Genomic DNA, 17,148 nt, shown 5'->3' on the forward strand with positions numbered 1-17,148 from the left:
CCACAGAATTTCAGGTGAACTCTCTTCCCAATAATGGAGGAAAGGGAGAAAGGCCCTATTCGTCCTCAGGGACAGAAGCCAGCAACATTTTCAACCCGTTGCGCAAAGGGTAGACCAGTGGTTCCCAACCGTTTTTTGTCCATGCCCCATCTAAGCATGTCTAAAATCCTGACCCCTTCCAGCCCACCCCCGACATATAATTCTTATTATTCTAAAAGTGATCTATTCACACAGAGGAAGCCTAAAAGGCCATTAACTGTTAATAACTCATTCTCGAATTGCCTTCCTTCAAAACCAAATTGCCCCCCGTGGGGCATGTGCCCCACCTTGGGACATAGCTGTCAACTTTTCCCTTTTCTTGCGAGGGATCCTATTTGGAATAAGGGAATTTCCCTTTAAAAAAGGAAAACGTTGACAGCTATGCATTGGGAACTGGGGGGGGGGGGTAGACAAAACACCCCAAAAGATGCTTATTCAAGGAGAACATTTTGCTGCCAAGTTAAATCCGACTTCCTAAGAAGGCGCTTCATCCACCTTGCCCCTGCTTTTGCGTTTTCCCTGTGGCGCATATATATATATATATATATAACCACAAGGCAGTGCGAGGAAGGTTGGGTTTGAGAGGTAGCAAACAACCTGTGCAGATCATCATCCCGTGAGGAAGTAGGTGCGGGTGTGAGAGGCAGAGAGGCTGAGAAAGAGCGAGGCATACATTCAAATCCAGGGCACAGCTGTCAACTTTTCCCTTTTCTTGCGAGGAATCCTATTCGGAATAAGGGAATTTCCCTTTAAAAAAGGGAAAAGTTGACAGCTATGATCCAGGGACTGGGAGATCCTCACGGGCAGCCTCATCGGCTGCTCAGCATCCGTTAACACACTTCAGCCACCAATGTATAGCGGCCACAACCATAGTAGCAATATAATATTCCCGGTATCCATCACTTTTCCCGCAGCGGAGGGGGGCACGGACTCCCTTTCTCCTCAGAGTTCATGAGACCCTTAGGAGCCGAGTCGGAGGTTTGCGCGTCAAGCTGCCTCCGCCGCCACCGCCCTAAATCCACGCCGGGCCGCTCCTCTCCATCCGAGGCCCGCAACGGCCCGTCCTAAGCGACGCCCTACCTTTGTCGCAGGCGAGCAGGAAGAGCTTCTCGTCCAAGGTGGTCTCCTCCTTCACCTGCCGGACATCCTTCAGCGCCAGCAGCTTGTTAGGGGAGGCCGAGGCCGACGGGTCCGCGCTCTGGTAAAGAGCAGCCATAGCCCCGCCAGGCGGAGGCCCATCGGGAGAGGCCGCGCCGCGGGAAGGGCCCTTCCTCTCCTCCCTCACGCAGCAGCTGCAGCCGGGGATCCGCCGCCCGCCAGGCCGGCCAAGCGCGCCCCTCTCGCGCGCAAGAGGCCGGAGAGCAGCCGAGCGGCGATGGAGATGTCAAAGCGGGAGGGAGAGATCTCCGCGCAGGCGCAGGGAGGCTCCGCGAACTCGAGGCTGTGCTCCGCGGTGGCCTAAGAAGCCGCGCGCTCTCTTCATTCGTGCCTCGTGAGGCAGCTGGGAAACATCAGCATGCAGGGGAGGGGGCACAGAGCAAACATTCTCATCCCTCCTCCGCCGCCGCCGCATTTTAGACCATATATACAGCTATAATTCAGGTCACTGGGAGGTATTTTGAAAGCAACTGCCGCAGGCCATTAAAATTTGATTGCATCGCATTGCATTGCAATGCAATCCCCCTTCTTCTCCAAAAAGGTCAAGGTGGCAGACAAGAGTTCTCCTCCCCATTGCATCCTCGCAACAACCCTGCGAGGGAGGTTAGGCTAGGTGAGTGGCTGGTCCGAGGTCACCCAGTGAGCTTCCTGCCCGAGTGGGGATTTGAACCCTAGGCTCCTTGGTCCAACGCTCGTCCCACTGGTTCCGTTTTCTAGAAACTTAACCTTGAACATGCTTAAGTGCAGGCATCTGAAGCTTGTTATCAATTGCAGGAGAAGTAACTTGCCGGGTTGGCCCAAGCCATTTTGCAGCCTATGGTTTTGTTTTTTTAGAAAAAGAACCTCAGTGAAATGTGGTTCAGTGTGTGAGCTGTGATGACCTGGGTTTGAATCCCTTCTCCCAAGAAAACACCAAAAGGGTGAGGAGATACTTGCCTCCCAGCTTTCCTCCCCTTTTCCTGCTCCACATATTCACAATGTGATCTTTCCAGACCCCTCTATCTGTGCTCCTCTCAACTGGCAATGCTGAGGATTAAGCCCGGAACCTTGTGCACAGAATGTAGGATGCTCCCTTTCCCCCAGTTTTCAAGTTTGAGGAAGCTGTTCCAGTCTGTCCTTGCTATTTGCCCATGGCTGCTGATGCCGCCTCCTTCCACGCTGACCACAGGAGAAAATCCCATCAGTTTTCGGTGGATGCCGGTATTGGACAACAAGGAGAGGAAGAGGCAGAGGGAAACTGGGGACTGGGAACTGTAGTTTAAGGGTGCTGAGTTGTTAGAAGACCCCTACTCCCCTCACAGAGCTACAATTCCCATAATTCACTGTGAACAGGGATTGGGTTAAACCACTGTGAATTGTGGCTCTGTGATGGGAGCAGGAGTTTCCTAACAACTGTCAGCACCCTTAACTATGTTTTCTAGGATTCTTTGGTGAAGACATGACTGTTAAAAGTGGTACAGTGCTTTAAAAATATATGGTGCTGATGTGGCCTCACTAGACTAAGGGCTTCTACAGGAGACTATAGCGTATACCTTGCTGGCTATGTGGCTTTTAAAGATATGGGAGATTTGTCATATGCAACCCATCATAACATGCTCCTCTACATTAAGCTAACACTGGTTTGTATGGCTAAATGTTCAGATACAGTCCTACACTCCTTGAATATGAATGACCAATTCTTTATGAGCCAGGAGTGTGGTATGTGCCTACAGTAAACTGCTTCAAAGGTTTTGCCTCTTGGATGACAAAGCCACCCACACTTTGAACCAACAACTGTAGGCCTATCTTGAACTGGCTTTCCCCCAATGACATATTTATCAGAGACTTAAACTGATTTATCAGTCATTGGTTGCATCAGCACCAGACAGTTCAAATGGCATCATACCACTTTGACCAGTCCTTGTTCCAGCCCCACCAAGAATCTTGAGAACTGTAGTTTGTTAAGGGTGCTGAGAACTGTAGTTATCTATAGCATCTCCTAACAACTCTCAGCACCCTTAACAAACTACAGCTTGCAGAATTATTTGAGGGAAGTCATAACTATTTAAAGTGGTATCATAGTGCTTTAGATGTATGGTGTGAATGTGCCCAAAGTCTAAATGTGAAACTTTTTACCAATATATAGTCTGCAATAAGGAGCCAAGTTAATGCAACTTTCCTATGAGAAATCAGCAATAGGAAGTGCACACATATTAAAAACATTTATAAGAAAGCTCATCACATGTAAAGAGAGGCCTCAGACTGGACCTGTCATCTCTCTTTATTGCTTCTTAATATAACATTTTAGCTTGGATATTTTCTCATTGAAAGCCTTACTACGTACATAATTTTCATTTTGCTTATTGTCCTTGTTATACTTGTGCTTAGTTTTATTTAATGCCACAAACGACAACCAATTGTTAATTTTTCTTTAACAAATTACTTTAAAAAATATGTTGAAGTTGTTTCAAATTACAAGCATTTCTACAGAACAATATTGACAAGAGGGGATGTTCAGTTTTAAAACATAGAATCATAGAACTGTAGAATTGGAAGGGACCCCAAGGGTCATCTAATACAATCTCCTGCAATGCAACTCATTTAAATAAACAGCAAGTTCCATCTTCAATACTACGTTTGCAAATCACTTTTATTTTTTAAATTTGCTTTAACCAGCTACACTTTCTACTAATCAGATTGACTCAGGGTGCAATGCTATAATCAAGATGCAATGGCTAAGGAGCTACAGGATATGGCAGAAATGCCACCACTACACCATAATAACTCTATATCAGCTTATCTTCCCCATATTGTAAAAAGGGTATAGGCAGTGCTATTTTTCTAGAAAAAGAGGTGCCAGAACTCACCACGAACTCATCCCTTGTTCTCTTATAATGGCAATGGCGCCCACCTGAGAGGTGCTGGAACTAAGTCCCAGTAAGTTCCGGCTGAGAAAAAGCCCTGGGTATAGGGTTGTTGACTGTTCCCTAAATTTAACTGAACCTGCATGCTACACTAACCTTAATACAGATGCCTTTTAAATACTGAAGTTTTGGTACACAAAAACTACTGCTCAGGGACCACTGTAAATGTACTGGGTCTCATTATTTGACCAAATTTAAGGGATTAGAGAAGGGCTGATTCCACAGCAAATTCCCCTGATCCTTCTCTCACCAGTCAAAACCATGATTAAGGCCTACAATCAGCATTGGTCTCTTTATGAAGCCAGCTTCCAATTCTTGATTTCTAAATTCTAATTAACTGCAAACTCTGGTTAGTATTAATCAAGTTTAACAAAGGAGGCTGTCATATAATTGTTAACCATGGCATAGGCCTGCAGAGGAAGAGTGAAGGGAGACTGTGCAGGAGAGGGGATGGATTTTGATAAGGGACGTCCCAGTCTCGCATCTCAACCTTAGTTTTTCAATGAAGGCCAAGTATACATAAGAACCGGAACAGCCTAACCCCTCCCCCCTTCCCAAGATCTTACCTTGCAACTCCAGCAAATTAAATTCACCCACAACAATTAAAATGTACATCAATTAATCAACTAAAACTTTTGTTGATTGCTCTACTAACAGTGCAAGCCTAACCATGTCTGCTCAGAAGTAAGCCCCAAATAATTCTATGGGACTTTAGGATTGTAGCCTAAATCAATCAGTACTCAGAACCTCAAAGTTTTTACTTAGAAGTTGGTCCCATTCAGTGCAATGAAAATTACTCCCTAGAAAGAATCCTTATGATCAGAAGCTTTTAATTTGCAGCCCAAATTCCAACAGGAGTTTGGGTAGTCCCTTATAATAAGGCAAGGACTTTCAAGGTCTTTCATGTGCAGACTACGCGTTAATAACACACTGACATAAAAACTTAATTTCACAGCAGTTCCTAAAATAGCACTTTAAAATCTTGATAATTTGTGCACTATGAAAACAGCATGTATCATATTCATTTAAAAAGGCTATATAACATTGTAATCTTATTGGTGATTACTGCATTACATTAGCTCACAAATTACTGATATATAAAACTTTTCAGATGAAACCTTAAATATAAACAATTCTTATATTAAATAGTCTCTCTATACATCTCCACATTGGTTTATATAAATTATCTCTGTTTTACAGCTACTAAATTCCATTAGTCTGTAAACAATGAGGCATTCATTGTGTATATCATGGCAGAAAACATTTGTAAAAAAATCTTCTTTATTTTATTTTGTTCAGTCCTCTTCCCATCAAGCAAGCAAAGACGGTCATCACCATTTTTGGCTTCACTTCTACCAAGTCATCCGGCAGGGCATATATACAAGCACCAATTTTCCGAGCAACTGATATAGCATATCTTGGAGAGAGAGAGAAAAAAAGTAGCATTATTCATCTGGCATTAACTAATGAGATATAACAACCTTATTATTGTAGCATAGCCATTATTTTGTTCTAAAGATGTATTGCTTATCAAATTCAGGCTACAACAAACAATTAGCATATCCATTTCCCTTGCCTATAAACAATTTGTAGCCATAGATGTGAAACAAAATATTACACAACTGCTGTTTACTTACTATAATTATTGTTCCACCTTCCGGTATAAAATTTACTGCGGGGGTGGGTGAACTGTGGTCCGCCAGATGTTGGCTTACAACTCCCATCATCCCTGACCATGGGCACCACTGGTTGGGGCATATGGGAGATGTAGTCCAACATCTGGAGTGCTGTGATGTGTAGTATAAAACTACTATACTCAAATAATAAAACATAACATGATTGTTCTACCTGGACACTGAGGTCCAGAGCCGAGCGCCTTCTGGCGGTTTCCTCACTGCGAGAAGCCAAGTTACAGGGAATCAGGCAGAGGGCCTTCTTGGTAGTGGCGCCCGCCCTGTGGAACACCCTGCTACCAGATGTCAAAGAGAACAACAACCACCATACTTTTAGATGACATCTGAAGGCAGCCCTGTTTAGGGAAGCTTTTAATGTTTGATGCATTACTGTATTTTAATATTTTGTTGGAAGCTGCCCAGAGAAGCTGGGGAAGCCCAGCCAGATGGGCGGGGTATAAATAATAACTTATTATTATTATATTATTATTATAACATGCAGTAAAAGCCTAACCAATAAACAAACTAATAGCGTAGCAGAGTCAAGCATGTTAGCAGCTTATACTTAGAAAGGATAAAGAAAGTCTTAGCTTGCTTCCAGAAAGATAAAGACTCTCAAAGGGCCTACTTTCATGAGAAAGAGCAGCATATTTTTGAAACCATACCACTGAAAACAGCATTTTATGTGCTTAAAAAAAGTCAAAAGGTAAGATTTTTTTGTGTATGTCAGCATTTAAGAAAACTTTTAAGATAGTTCCTATGTGCAGCTTCCTATGACTGATTTAGAGCTGTGGCATTAAAGGGAAAGGCATTCAAAGAAAAAGGAAGAAATTAACACATTGTATTTGAGCAATGGAACCCATGAAAACTCTGGTATCCCCTTCTTTGGATGAGCAAGCTTTCTCTGAGCTGACAACTGTTCCAATATCATTTGTACATATAAAGCATGCTGAATCAGTGTTCCTAACACTTGATACATAACTCAGCAAAGAGAAATGGGTTGACATGCACACAGTAACACTGTAATGATGATCTGGGCCCCACTGAAGAGGTTTGGATGCATCTTTTTGATGTTTATGAGCCTGAACATATACCCCATCCTCCCAGTCTCCTCATCCCTGATTGCACTGACAACAGTACACTTCATTAGACACATGATGTTAAAATATACAGGCAGGCAGATATGAAATAGATGGCATTTATCTGCCAGCTGAGAATAACTCTTCATGGATCTGAAAAAGAAGGCTCTTGTCCTGAAATATACTCAGAGTCGCAAAGTGATTTCATGCTCTTTATTCAGCTCATAGTGGTGAGGAGGAATGAATAAATGTCCCCTCACAGTATCTGCTTTATATACATTATTTACACAATGGGCTGCACATGATTGGCTAATTCTGGAATTCTACTGTAAGCCAATCAGGTTGTGGATTCACTTCTATCTGGAGCAGGATTGGGTGGTTCCTGCCAACCAATCATACTGCTGCATTGTTCTAGGACCAATCAGACTGCTGCATTCTGAATCCTATTGTTCTAGGACCAATCAGACTGCTGCCTTTTGGATCCTATTGTTCTAGGACCAATCAGACTGCTACAGTTTGGATCCTATTCAACTCAGTACATAACACCCCTCCCCTCTAAGTTCCAGTCCTGCCCGGGAGGTCGCATTCATAGTCCTCAAGGTATGCCGGCGGCCTACGTGTGCGTTGTGGCCTGGGGTGTTCCCTGGTCCGGGCTCCGGGTTCTGGCTCGTGTTCCAAGGATGCTGGCTGTGATGCGGCTGTTTGGTCTGGTGCAACCGGCTCGCTCAGTCGTGGTTCTGGTTCCGGTGTCCTTTCGGCCTCACGGGTCCTCTCTGTATTTACTGATTCTGCCTCTCCTGCTGGCCCCTCCTGCTCTATGGGCCTCACTGCCCCGCTGTTCCCTTGGGACTCCTCTGACCTGTCCTCCTCCTGGTTTTCTCCCGGGAATCGTCGCCGTATCTGGTCGCAGTGGCGGCGCCAGCATTGCCCCCCATCCGTTAGCACCTCGTACGACACGGGGCCAGTGACCCTGGTGATTGTGGCGGGTACCCATGCTGGGCCTGCCCCAAAATTCTTTGCGTACACTGGGTCCTGGGCCTCGAAGGTCCGGGGGTTCCTGCCTTCCCCCACCACTACCTCATCCTGAGCTCTATCGGGGTGAAGGCGGTCCAATCTGATTGCAAGGCGCCGACCCATTAGTAGTTCAGCGGGGCTCCGGCCAGTCGTTGAGCTGGGGGTGCTGTGCTGTGCTAGAAGGAATGTGGCAAGGCGGTACTCCCAGTCCCCTTGCGTCATGCGGCGAAGGGTGTCCTTGGTGGTCCGCACCATGCGTTCTGCTTGGCCATTGGTGGCAGGGTGGAACGGCGCCGAACGGATGTGGCGGATGGCGTTCTGCGCTGTGAAGGTTTGGAATTCTCCTGACGTAAATGCAGTCCCGTTGTCTGAGACGAGAGTGTCAGGGAGCCCGTGGGTTGCAAACAGCCTGCGTAGTACCCGGATGGCTGCGGACGTGGAAGTGGACGGTACCAGTGCGACTTCCAGCCATTTGGTGTAGGAGTCCACCACTATGAAGAATGTTTTCCCCTGAAAGGGGCCAGCGAAATCCACATGCAGGCGTGACCATGGTGCTCGGGCGGACTCCCAGGACTGGACTGGGGCCCTTGGGGGATCTGGGCGGGATTCTTGGCAGGCCTGGCAGTGTTTGACCCAGGCCTCTATCTCTCCATCGATCCCCGGCCACCACACATAACTCCTGGCAAGGGCCTTCATTCTTACTACCCCTGGATGTGTCTCGTGTAGGGCTGTGAGGACCCTTTTGCAGAGGGGCTGGGGAACAACGACTCTGCTTCCCCATAACAGGCACCCCTTGTGGGCCGACAGTTCATGTTTGCGGGTTGTGTAGCCGGCGAATTCTGGCCCGGGGCTGCTGCTGGGCCATCCCCTCCACACCCAGTCCAGGACCCGGGAGATGACCCTATCTTTCTTGGAATGGTGTGCAACTTCTTGTGCCTGAATGGGGCGGTCGGGAAGCAGCTCCAGGCTCATAACCTCTTGTGCAGGTGCTGGGTCAGGGCCTGTTTCCGGTAGTGGTAGCCTGCTGAGGGCGTCCGCATGGCCCATCGCCTTCCCAGGTCGGTGAATCAGTGCATACTGGTAGCTGGCAAGGAAAATTGACCACCTGAGGACGCGAGGAGACAGCACTTGGGGGGTCTGCTTTTCGGGGGCAAACAAGCCAAGCAACGGCTTGTGGTCAGTCACCACGGTGAAGGGCCGCCCGTACAAGAAATCATGGAATTTTTTTACTCCCTTTACGATTGCCAGACCCTCCTTGTCGATTTGCGAGTAGTTCCGCTCGGTTGTGTTGAGTGTCTGGGAAAAGTACGCCACCGGTACCTCTCTTCCATCCGGGAGTTGGTGCCCCAGGACAGCTCCAATGCCATAGGGTGAGGCGTCGCATGCTAGCACCACCGGCAGCCTCTCGTCGAAGTGTGCCAAGACCGAGTTTGAGACAAGCAAGTCCTTGACTGCCTGGAATGCGGCCTCCTGGCGCTGGCCCCACACCCAAGGGGCCCGCTTGTCCAGGAGTCTGTGTAGGGGCTCCGCTACCGCCGCCTTGTGGGGAAGGAAGGAATGGTAAAAGTTCAATAGTCCCAAGAAGGCCTGAAGTTCAGTCTTGCTCTTGGGCGCTGGGGCATCACAAATGGCCCGTACCTTGTCCCCAGTCGGGTGGACCCCTTCTGCGTCCACCATAAATCCCAGAAAGTCCACCTGAGGCACTCCTAGTAGACATTTTTCCCGCTTCACCTTGAGACCCGCCGTCTGGAAACGGTGCAGAACGGTGCGGAGGCGGTCCTCAAACTCCTCTGGTGTGGGGCCGGCAATCAACACATCATCGAAGAAGGGGGTGACGCCAGGAATCCCTTTAAGGAGAGAGTCCATTATATTCTGGAATATGCCTGGTGCCACGCTGACACCGAATTGCAGCCGCTTTACCCTGAACGCTCCTCTGTGCGTCACAATCGTCTGTGCCTCTGCTGTGGCCTCATCTACTGGCAGCTGTTGATATGCTTGGGCCAAGTCCAGCTTGCCAAAAATTTTCGACCCAGCCAGGGTGGCAAGGACATGGCTGACCACTGGCACTGGGTATGCGTGGGCCGTGAGGGCCTTGTTTATGGTACATTTGTAGTCTGCGCAGATGCGGACCGAACCATTAGGCTTGACGGGTGTGACGATTGGGGTTTCCCAGGGAGCATTAGGCACCGGCTCCAGCACTCCTTGCTCTACGAGTCGGTCCAATTCCTCGTCTATACGGGGTTTCAAGGCGAACGGGACCCGGCGGGCCTTGAGCCTGACCGGTCGTACTGCGGGGTCAAGCTGTAGCGCAATGGGGGGGCCCGTATACTGTCCCAATTTCCCATCGAAAACCCCTGGAAATTCCTTGCATATGGCGTCCACGTCCACTTGTAAGCTAGTGTGGTTCACCCCGGTGACAGCTAGCCCCAGTGGTCCAAACCATGCCAATCCCAGTAAGCTAATGTAGGGGCCCTTGACCACAAGCAAGTCCAGTTGCCGCGTCCGCCCTCGGTATTGCACCCTGAAGGTCCCCACCCCCATTGTGGGGACCTTACGTTTCTGGAAGTCCCGGAGGGTGAATGGGGCCGGCCTGAGTTTGGGACCCCCAGTGGGACACAGTTTCCTTAAGGTCCTTGCCGAGATTATGGATAGAGTTGAACCCGTGTCAAGCTCCATGCGGCATGGGGCCCCCTCTATCTGTACCTCTACATAAATTTTCTCTACGTTGGGGTGGGGCAACTGGTATACCTGGAAGTCCGTGAGCTCCGTCGAGTTGCCTTGGTGCGTTGGGCCCCGGGACCTGGGGCTCTTGGATTGGTCATCTGATGCCTGGTGTCGGGTGGGCCGAGCCCGACACACCCGGGCGATGTGTCCCGATTTTCTGCACTGCCTGCACTCTGCGTTGCGGAAACGGCAGGTCCTCCTCTCGTGACTCTCCCCGCAGCTTGCGCAGTTCCCTCCTTCTCGTCGAGGCAGCTGTGGTCTGTGCGCTGCTTGAGTGCGCTGCTGTACTCGGTGCACCTCCTCCCTGTCGGATCCTGAGTCGTCGGTGAGGTCTTCATGGTGGACCCTCGGTTGGGATGGCAGGCTCGGCCGTGCCTCTTGGGTCGACCTCTCGGCAGCTTCTGTTGCCAGGGCCTCCTCCAGAGCGACCTGGAACGTTAGGTCCTTCTTAGCGTAGAGGCGTCGTTGCAGCTTCTCATCCTTCAGGCCACCGACGAGGCGGTCACGAAGCATGTTCTCCAGCTCTGAGAAGTTGCAGAACCGGGCGGCTTGGCGGAGAGAGGTCACAAACCCAGTTATGGTTTCCCCAGGGGCTTGCCGCTTTGCGTAGAAGGCATTTCGACGAGCCACCACTGAGGGCTGCGGCGAAAAGTGCCCCTTCAGCTGTTCCATTATTGTTTTGTATGGAACAGTAGCGACGTCTTCAGGCGCAAGGAGAGCCCGGGCGATTTCAAACGTCTCCTCTCCGCAGACGCTGAAGAATATCGCCCTCTTCTTGGCGTCTTCTTCGTCGGTGACCCCTTTGGCTTCTAGGAGGAAGGTGAAACGGGAGGCGTACGCTTCCCAGTCTCCAGATGCTGGGTTGAATGGCGAGAAGCTGCTGTTGGCTGCCATTCTGAGTTCCTTGTGCCCCGGAGCTGAAGCCTGGATACACGGTGCGAGGCAGCGGTGCGGCAGTTGGCGGTGCTGCGGTGCTGTGTGTGGCAGTCAGCTCAGCGGGATCCCACCTTCGTCGCCAGTGAAATATACTCAGAGTCGCAAAGTGATTTCATGCTCTTTATTCAGCTCATAGTGGTGAGGAGGAATGAATAAATGTCCCCTCACAGTATCTGCTTTATATACATTATTTACACAATGGGCTGCACATGATTGGCTAATTCTGGAATTCTACTGTAAGCCAATCAGGTTGTGGATTCACTTCTATCTGGAGCAGGATTGGGTGGTTCCTGCCAACCAATCATACTGCTGCATTGTTCTAGGACCAATCAGACTGCTGCATTCTGAATCCTATTGTTCTAGGACCAATCAGACTGCTGCCTTTTGGATCCTATTGTTCTAGGACCAATCAGACTGCTACAGTTTGGATCCTATTCAACTCAGTACATAACATGTCCACAGTAGCTTACAGCACAAACACTGTTAAGTCTAAGGTGCCACAGACCATTTGTTCTTTTTTTCTGTAAAAGAGTAGGAATTAGTTGACATTTACAACTAGCCATGTACATCTGGGCTGCATCAGAGTCTCCATGTATAATAAAGGAAGAAATATTCTGCAAAGACTTACTTAGCATTGTTCAGTTTGTCTGTTTCAGAAAGATCTTCCCTCTTGACCATTTCTGGACGGATTGCTTTTGGCGCAATAGCATCTATTAAATCTAGTACAGGTAAACTAGTGCTTATGGATTTGTCCTGGAAGGAGAAGGTGTTGAAAAGTTTCACTATCATTAATGAATGGATTTTCTTTAATACTCTTACCAGTATTTTCACCATGTATCTCCCTTCTCTTTATCTACTATCTCATTGATAAATAAATCCTAATATAATGGTGTGGCAGCTAAAACACAGTGTATGTAATAACTGCTGAATCATGAATGGTCAAAGTCATGTTTTTCAATACTGTTGAATTTTCTCCTTTTTGACAAATGACCTTTTATAACCACCTGCTGCTTCTTTTCCCATGATAAAATATCCGTTATGACTAAATAACATTTTGTTATGAAATCCTATCAAAAGGTTTTGGGAAAATCTCTTGCATCTCCCAGAATAATTATGCACGTTTGTGGATATTTTTTCAGGTTGACTTTCTTCTGTGAATAGGATTTCCTTCTACTGATTTGTAAGTGGCATGATCTGCCTATTTCTAGAATCCTAATACTACTTTGAGCTTGCCATTGAGCACTGCATTTTCTTCCTGGTTACTGAAACGCACTTCCTCTCTGCCTTAAAATAGACGACCCTGCTCACCTCCTTCCAGCAGTTAAAGCAGATGGGCAGTCAAGTGCATGACATCAAGGAATCAGCAGGAGGCACCACAGAATTAGCTTTTCTCCTCCAAAGTCTCAGCATGCTATTCCTACCAGGCAGATTAAAGCTATGATTTCAGACTTGCTCATACAGCTTCTAAGCACCACGATGCATACTGTGCCCTTAAACGCAGCAAGGTTCTCCTATCTCAACTAATTAAGCTGATGTATCTTAATAAATGAACTGGCCATAAAATCCCATTCTAGTGCTAATAATTGTGGATTACGTCTGTCCATTATTACTCTTCTGTCATTCTGTGTACCCCATGTTCCAATGCCACGAGACCACTTTCTAAATTAGAAAGAGACTGATCTGAACTCTGAAAAATATTGGCTAAATATTCATGTAACATTTATTCGACACTTTTATTTTTACTGGTGAATGGCCAAATCTTCAGAGAACTACACCGGCTCAAGGCCTAATGAAACTGATATTGCAACCAGGCCATTCTCAAATATGTCTTAAAACCTTATGGAAATGTTGATATTTTATGAAGCAGAAACAGTTTTATTCTCAACCACACCAAACAGATTTCAGTCTCTTTGTTAGGTTTGCTCCCTCTAGTGGTTTTAATGCAACATCATATTACAAAAATGTCCCAAACGGCACTCCTGCCTCAAAAGGGGATGGATGTTTAATACTGTCTTCTAAGAAACCCATCCTGAGGTTTTAGGATTACTGGTTAAATTGAAAGCCTCCTGTCACATGCTAAAATTATTCATTTCCATTAAGCAAAATTTCTGCTAGTTACATAGTGAAAGTTCATTACAAATACGGATCTACACACCCACCATCTTGTATCTATATTAACATGTGTTACTATTATTTTGTAATCTAAATGTGGTACTGTTTTTCATGACATTCATAATCTACTTGCATTCATAATCTATTTGCGGCTATTTATACACAACTTATATACAATAACTAATGCAGAACCTTTGCTATAGATCAATTCCCATCAAAATAATTATGTTTCTGATTAATTCACATTTCCTTTCTCTAGAGTGTCTTCATTACCTTGAAGCTAGTTATTGAAGTACTCTTATTTGCATTTGCAAGTGTCTGATTCACCCATTTAATAATAACCGCATCGTTTACTTTTTCCCCCTCACCAAGGTCCGATAGTACATTCAAAGTGTACCTGCAACAGAAAGAACACAGTATTTTCAGCTGATAAGGAATTTAACAATTCCTCCGTATTTTCCTGACAACGTGTTAAAACAGTTGCAAAACACAACTTTCATACAGAAAAAAAATTATAGAAAATGTGCTTGCATTGAGTACAGAAAAAGCAGGAGGGTTAAAAGCAAACTGCAACTTTACTGAAATTGACACAGCACCAGGCAGTATAGTAAAAGGTAAGGTAAGGTAAAGGACCCCTGGATGGTGAAGTCCAATCAAAGGTGACTATGGGCTGCGGCGCTCATCTCGCTTCAGGCCAAGGAAGCTGGCATTTGTCCGCAAACAGCTTTCCGGGTAATGGGGCCAGCATGACTAAAACGCTTCTGGCGCAATGGGACACACTGTGATGAGTGCCAGAGTGCATGGAAATGCCATTTACCTTCCTGCCACAATGGTACCTATTTATCTACTTACACTGGTATGCTTTTGAACTGCTAGGTTGGCAGAAGCTGGGACAGAGCAACGGGAGCTCACCCCATCATACGGATTCAAACCACCAACCTTCCGATCAGCAAACCCAAGAGGCTCAGTGGTTTAGACCACAGCCCCACCCGCTCCCCAGGCAGTACAGGGCAGGGACTTCAGCATAAGCCAAGTGAAGCACAATACGGCCCAGCTGCTTTGTGGCAGATAGAGCCAAACAAAGAGGAAACATGAGAGAGAATCAGAGGCAGGGCAGGCACTACTGCCACTAGTCACATTGGGAAACATCTTATAGATCACCCTCAAGGGCTTAACGGTTTGTCTGTTTGTGCATGGTGGGCGGTAATTTCAAACACAAGGGCTGTGGTATGAGTTGAGGAGCTTCATTCTTCTCCTGCCTGCTCTCTGCTCCAAGTTTCTCCAGTTGTTTACTGAATTTTGCTGCTAAATAATTTTATGCAGTGATTCCCAATTCTGTAGCATATGACTTGTGCATATATTCCAGATTGGATAAAGTCAAGTTCCTAAACTGTACCTATGAATTTTCTGACAAGACAAACTCCTGAAAATAATTTATCTGACTTTAAAAATAAAACTGCAGACTGGTTGCAAATAAATGAAGAACATATATTGGTTTTGAAAACATTTTGGTTTTGTGAGCTATAATACATCCTCACCTTCTCATTAACTGCCACACCAGTGCCAGTGTCAACGTTGGGTTGCCTTCATTGAGGTCCTGTCCACCAATCCCAACCAATGAGAATCTGGCCTTTGACTTCCCCAGTTCCACTGCATAGTTACAATTTTCAATCTAAAAGAAATGACAAATCAAGGTCAGAAACTATTTGGAACCATGGGCGTTGCCAGGATTTATTGGGGGGGGGGGGCTGGCTTTATGTTGAGGCAGCAGAGCCGAGTTATCTGCGATGCAATTGGCCAGTTAGTTAAGTAATTTTATTTATTTACTTGATTTGGGGGAGGCAGCTGACTACGCCCATGTTTGGAACTATCGTTTATCAAAATATTTTAATTGGAGCAAACCAACCACAACACCAGTGCAGCAAGAGCACCCTATACCAGCAGATGAATGTGTTTATAAACATATGTATGGTGTCATGCTTGCTGCTTAGGCATGCAGTTAGACAAACTTCATCCAAATCTTCTGAAAGTATTAGCTTTTATTAATATGAATCAAGGCACAGAAAACCTAGGCATACACTCCTGGTGAAGGACTACTAGGCAAATACGATTTGGCTAATTTAATACTCTCACCTCTGCTGGCAAGCATTTCCAACATTTTTTCTTAACGGAACTGTACAACACACCTCCCTTTCCTAAGAACATTATCTAGCCATCTGTAAACAATAATAAGTAAACACAGATCAAAGCTCAACAAAAAGAACAACATCCAGATCAGCTAAAGTAGTGGCACCAGAGGTCACCAGTACTTGGTCCACCACTTAGGATGCAATTACCAGAACCCTTCCTCAAAGCACACAGTTCTTATACTGGCAAAGTCAAGGATCTGCCTTGAGATGTCACATTTATGGACAGCCCTCCTCCAGCAGGCAAAGCACATGCCTCAGAGGTCACAATATCACCTTCAGCAGTGTCACCTAAAGGAATGTCAAGTGGGCTATCCAGATGGTCGTCCTGTTCTGCAGGACTAGAACCATCTTGCACTAAGCATGCACCCACGCTGGTTTCAGATACTCCACTTTTGAAGTGTTAAATGGCACCCGTTGTGCTGGTACCTGCAACCATGGTGAGTCACCACTTGATACTCTCCTCATGGCCCATCAACAAGCAGAGTTCACAGCTGCCCCCTCCTTATGGATATGTGGGTCATGGCTTGAAACACCTCACCACCAATCCCTGGGGATAACTGAGTGAACTTGGAAAGAAGTTCTAGACTTGGCCTCACTGGCTAACATTTTCTTCCAAGTTCCCATTTGGTTTAGTGGTCTTCAGATGAAGTTGCAGGAACGATTAGTAGAGGCAGTTGCTTTCAGGTAAGGAAAGCATGTCCCCACTAGGTACAGCCTGTCCATTTGCCTTCCATATCAGATTATTATTTATTAAATTTGTATACTACCTTTCACCTGAAGATCACAGGGTGATGACATAACACAGTGGCCCTAACATGCCTACTTCCAATGACTGTAGAGGCCATAGAGTCCTGTAGTTGTATCAATAGAATGCTTATACCCTGGCTTTGTTTGTATGTTTAGAGTGTCTGTATCTTGTTCTGTGCAGGTGACTGAGTTTCGTATGCTTCATATGTATGCTCACCTACCATATGTAATGCAGAGGGACTTTTTTTACTGGACTTGTAGACAGTGGTTTCGTTTCACTTTCTTGCATAATCTGTTTTGCATTATATCTACCTTACATGTGTTTTGAGTTCTCTGCTATAGATGCATTCGTTGTTCCTGACTTTAATAGAAGCCTTGAGGTTTTCAATCTGTTTTCTAAATAAACATGCATGTGTGAAACTTGAACTGTGTGGTCTGTGATGTGGTTCACTTTTCTTGGGTGACCTGCCCTACATGTGTTCTGAGTTTTCTGCCACAGATTCACGGATTGATATCAATGGCAAGGACAATCTCAATGTTCCCCCGATGAAACATGCAAAATTTCTTAATAATA

The 17,148-nt window shown here is 46.4% G+C and overlaps 2 protein-coding genes across 3 annotated transcripts in view; both read right to left on the minus strand.

The window, feature by feature from the left end:
• TRPC1 (transient receptor potential cation channel subfamily C member 1) overlaps positions 1-1,478 on the minus strand; it is a 33,948-nt gene extending 32,470 nt beyond the window's left edge. Inside the window, exon 1 of one of the 2 annotated variants that reach the window (XM_081007912.1) lies at positions 1,120-1,478. In XM_081007912.1, coding sequence (XP_080864038.1) covers positions 1,120-1,255 — 136 coding nt within the window. In that variant the 5' untranslated portion in view covers positions 1,256-1,478. The remainder of the gene's footprint in view (positions 1-1,119) is intronic. The other variant, XM_081007913.1, reaches the window with a different exon arrangement.
• A 1,943-nt stretch (positions 1,479-3,421) lies between these two features.
• Positions 3,422-17,148, minus strand: part of PLS1 (plastin 1) — a 54,706-nt gene continuing 40,979 nt past the window's right edge. The window contains exons 13-16 of the mRNA XM_081007985.1: positions 15,177-15,310; positions 13,912-14,035; positions 12,155-12,279; positions 3,422-5,517 (exon numbers count right to left, since the gene is read on the minus strand). Of these exons, the coding sequence (XP_080864111.1) occupies positions 5,382-5,517; positions 12,155-12,279; positions 13,912-14,035; positions 15,177-15,310 (519 nt within the window). The 3' untranslated portion in view covers positions 3,422-5,381. The remainder of the gene's footprint in view (positions 5,518-12,154; positions 12,280-13,911; positions 14,036-15,176; positions 15,311-17,148) is intronic.

Source organism: Podarcis pityusensis (genome assembly GCF_964106645.2).
Source record: "Podarcis pityusensis genome assembly, chromosome: 5".
NCBI classification, from domain to species: Eukaryota; Metazoa; Chordata; class Lepidosauria; order Squamata; family Lacertidae; genus Podarcis; species Podarcis pityusensis.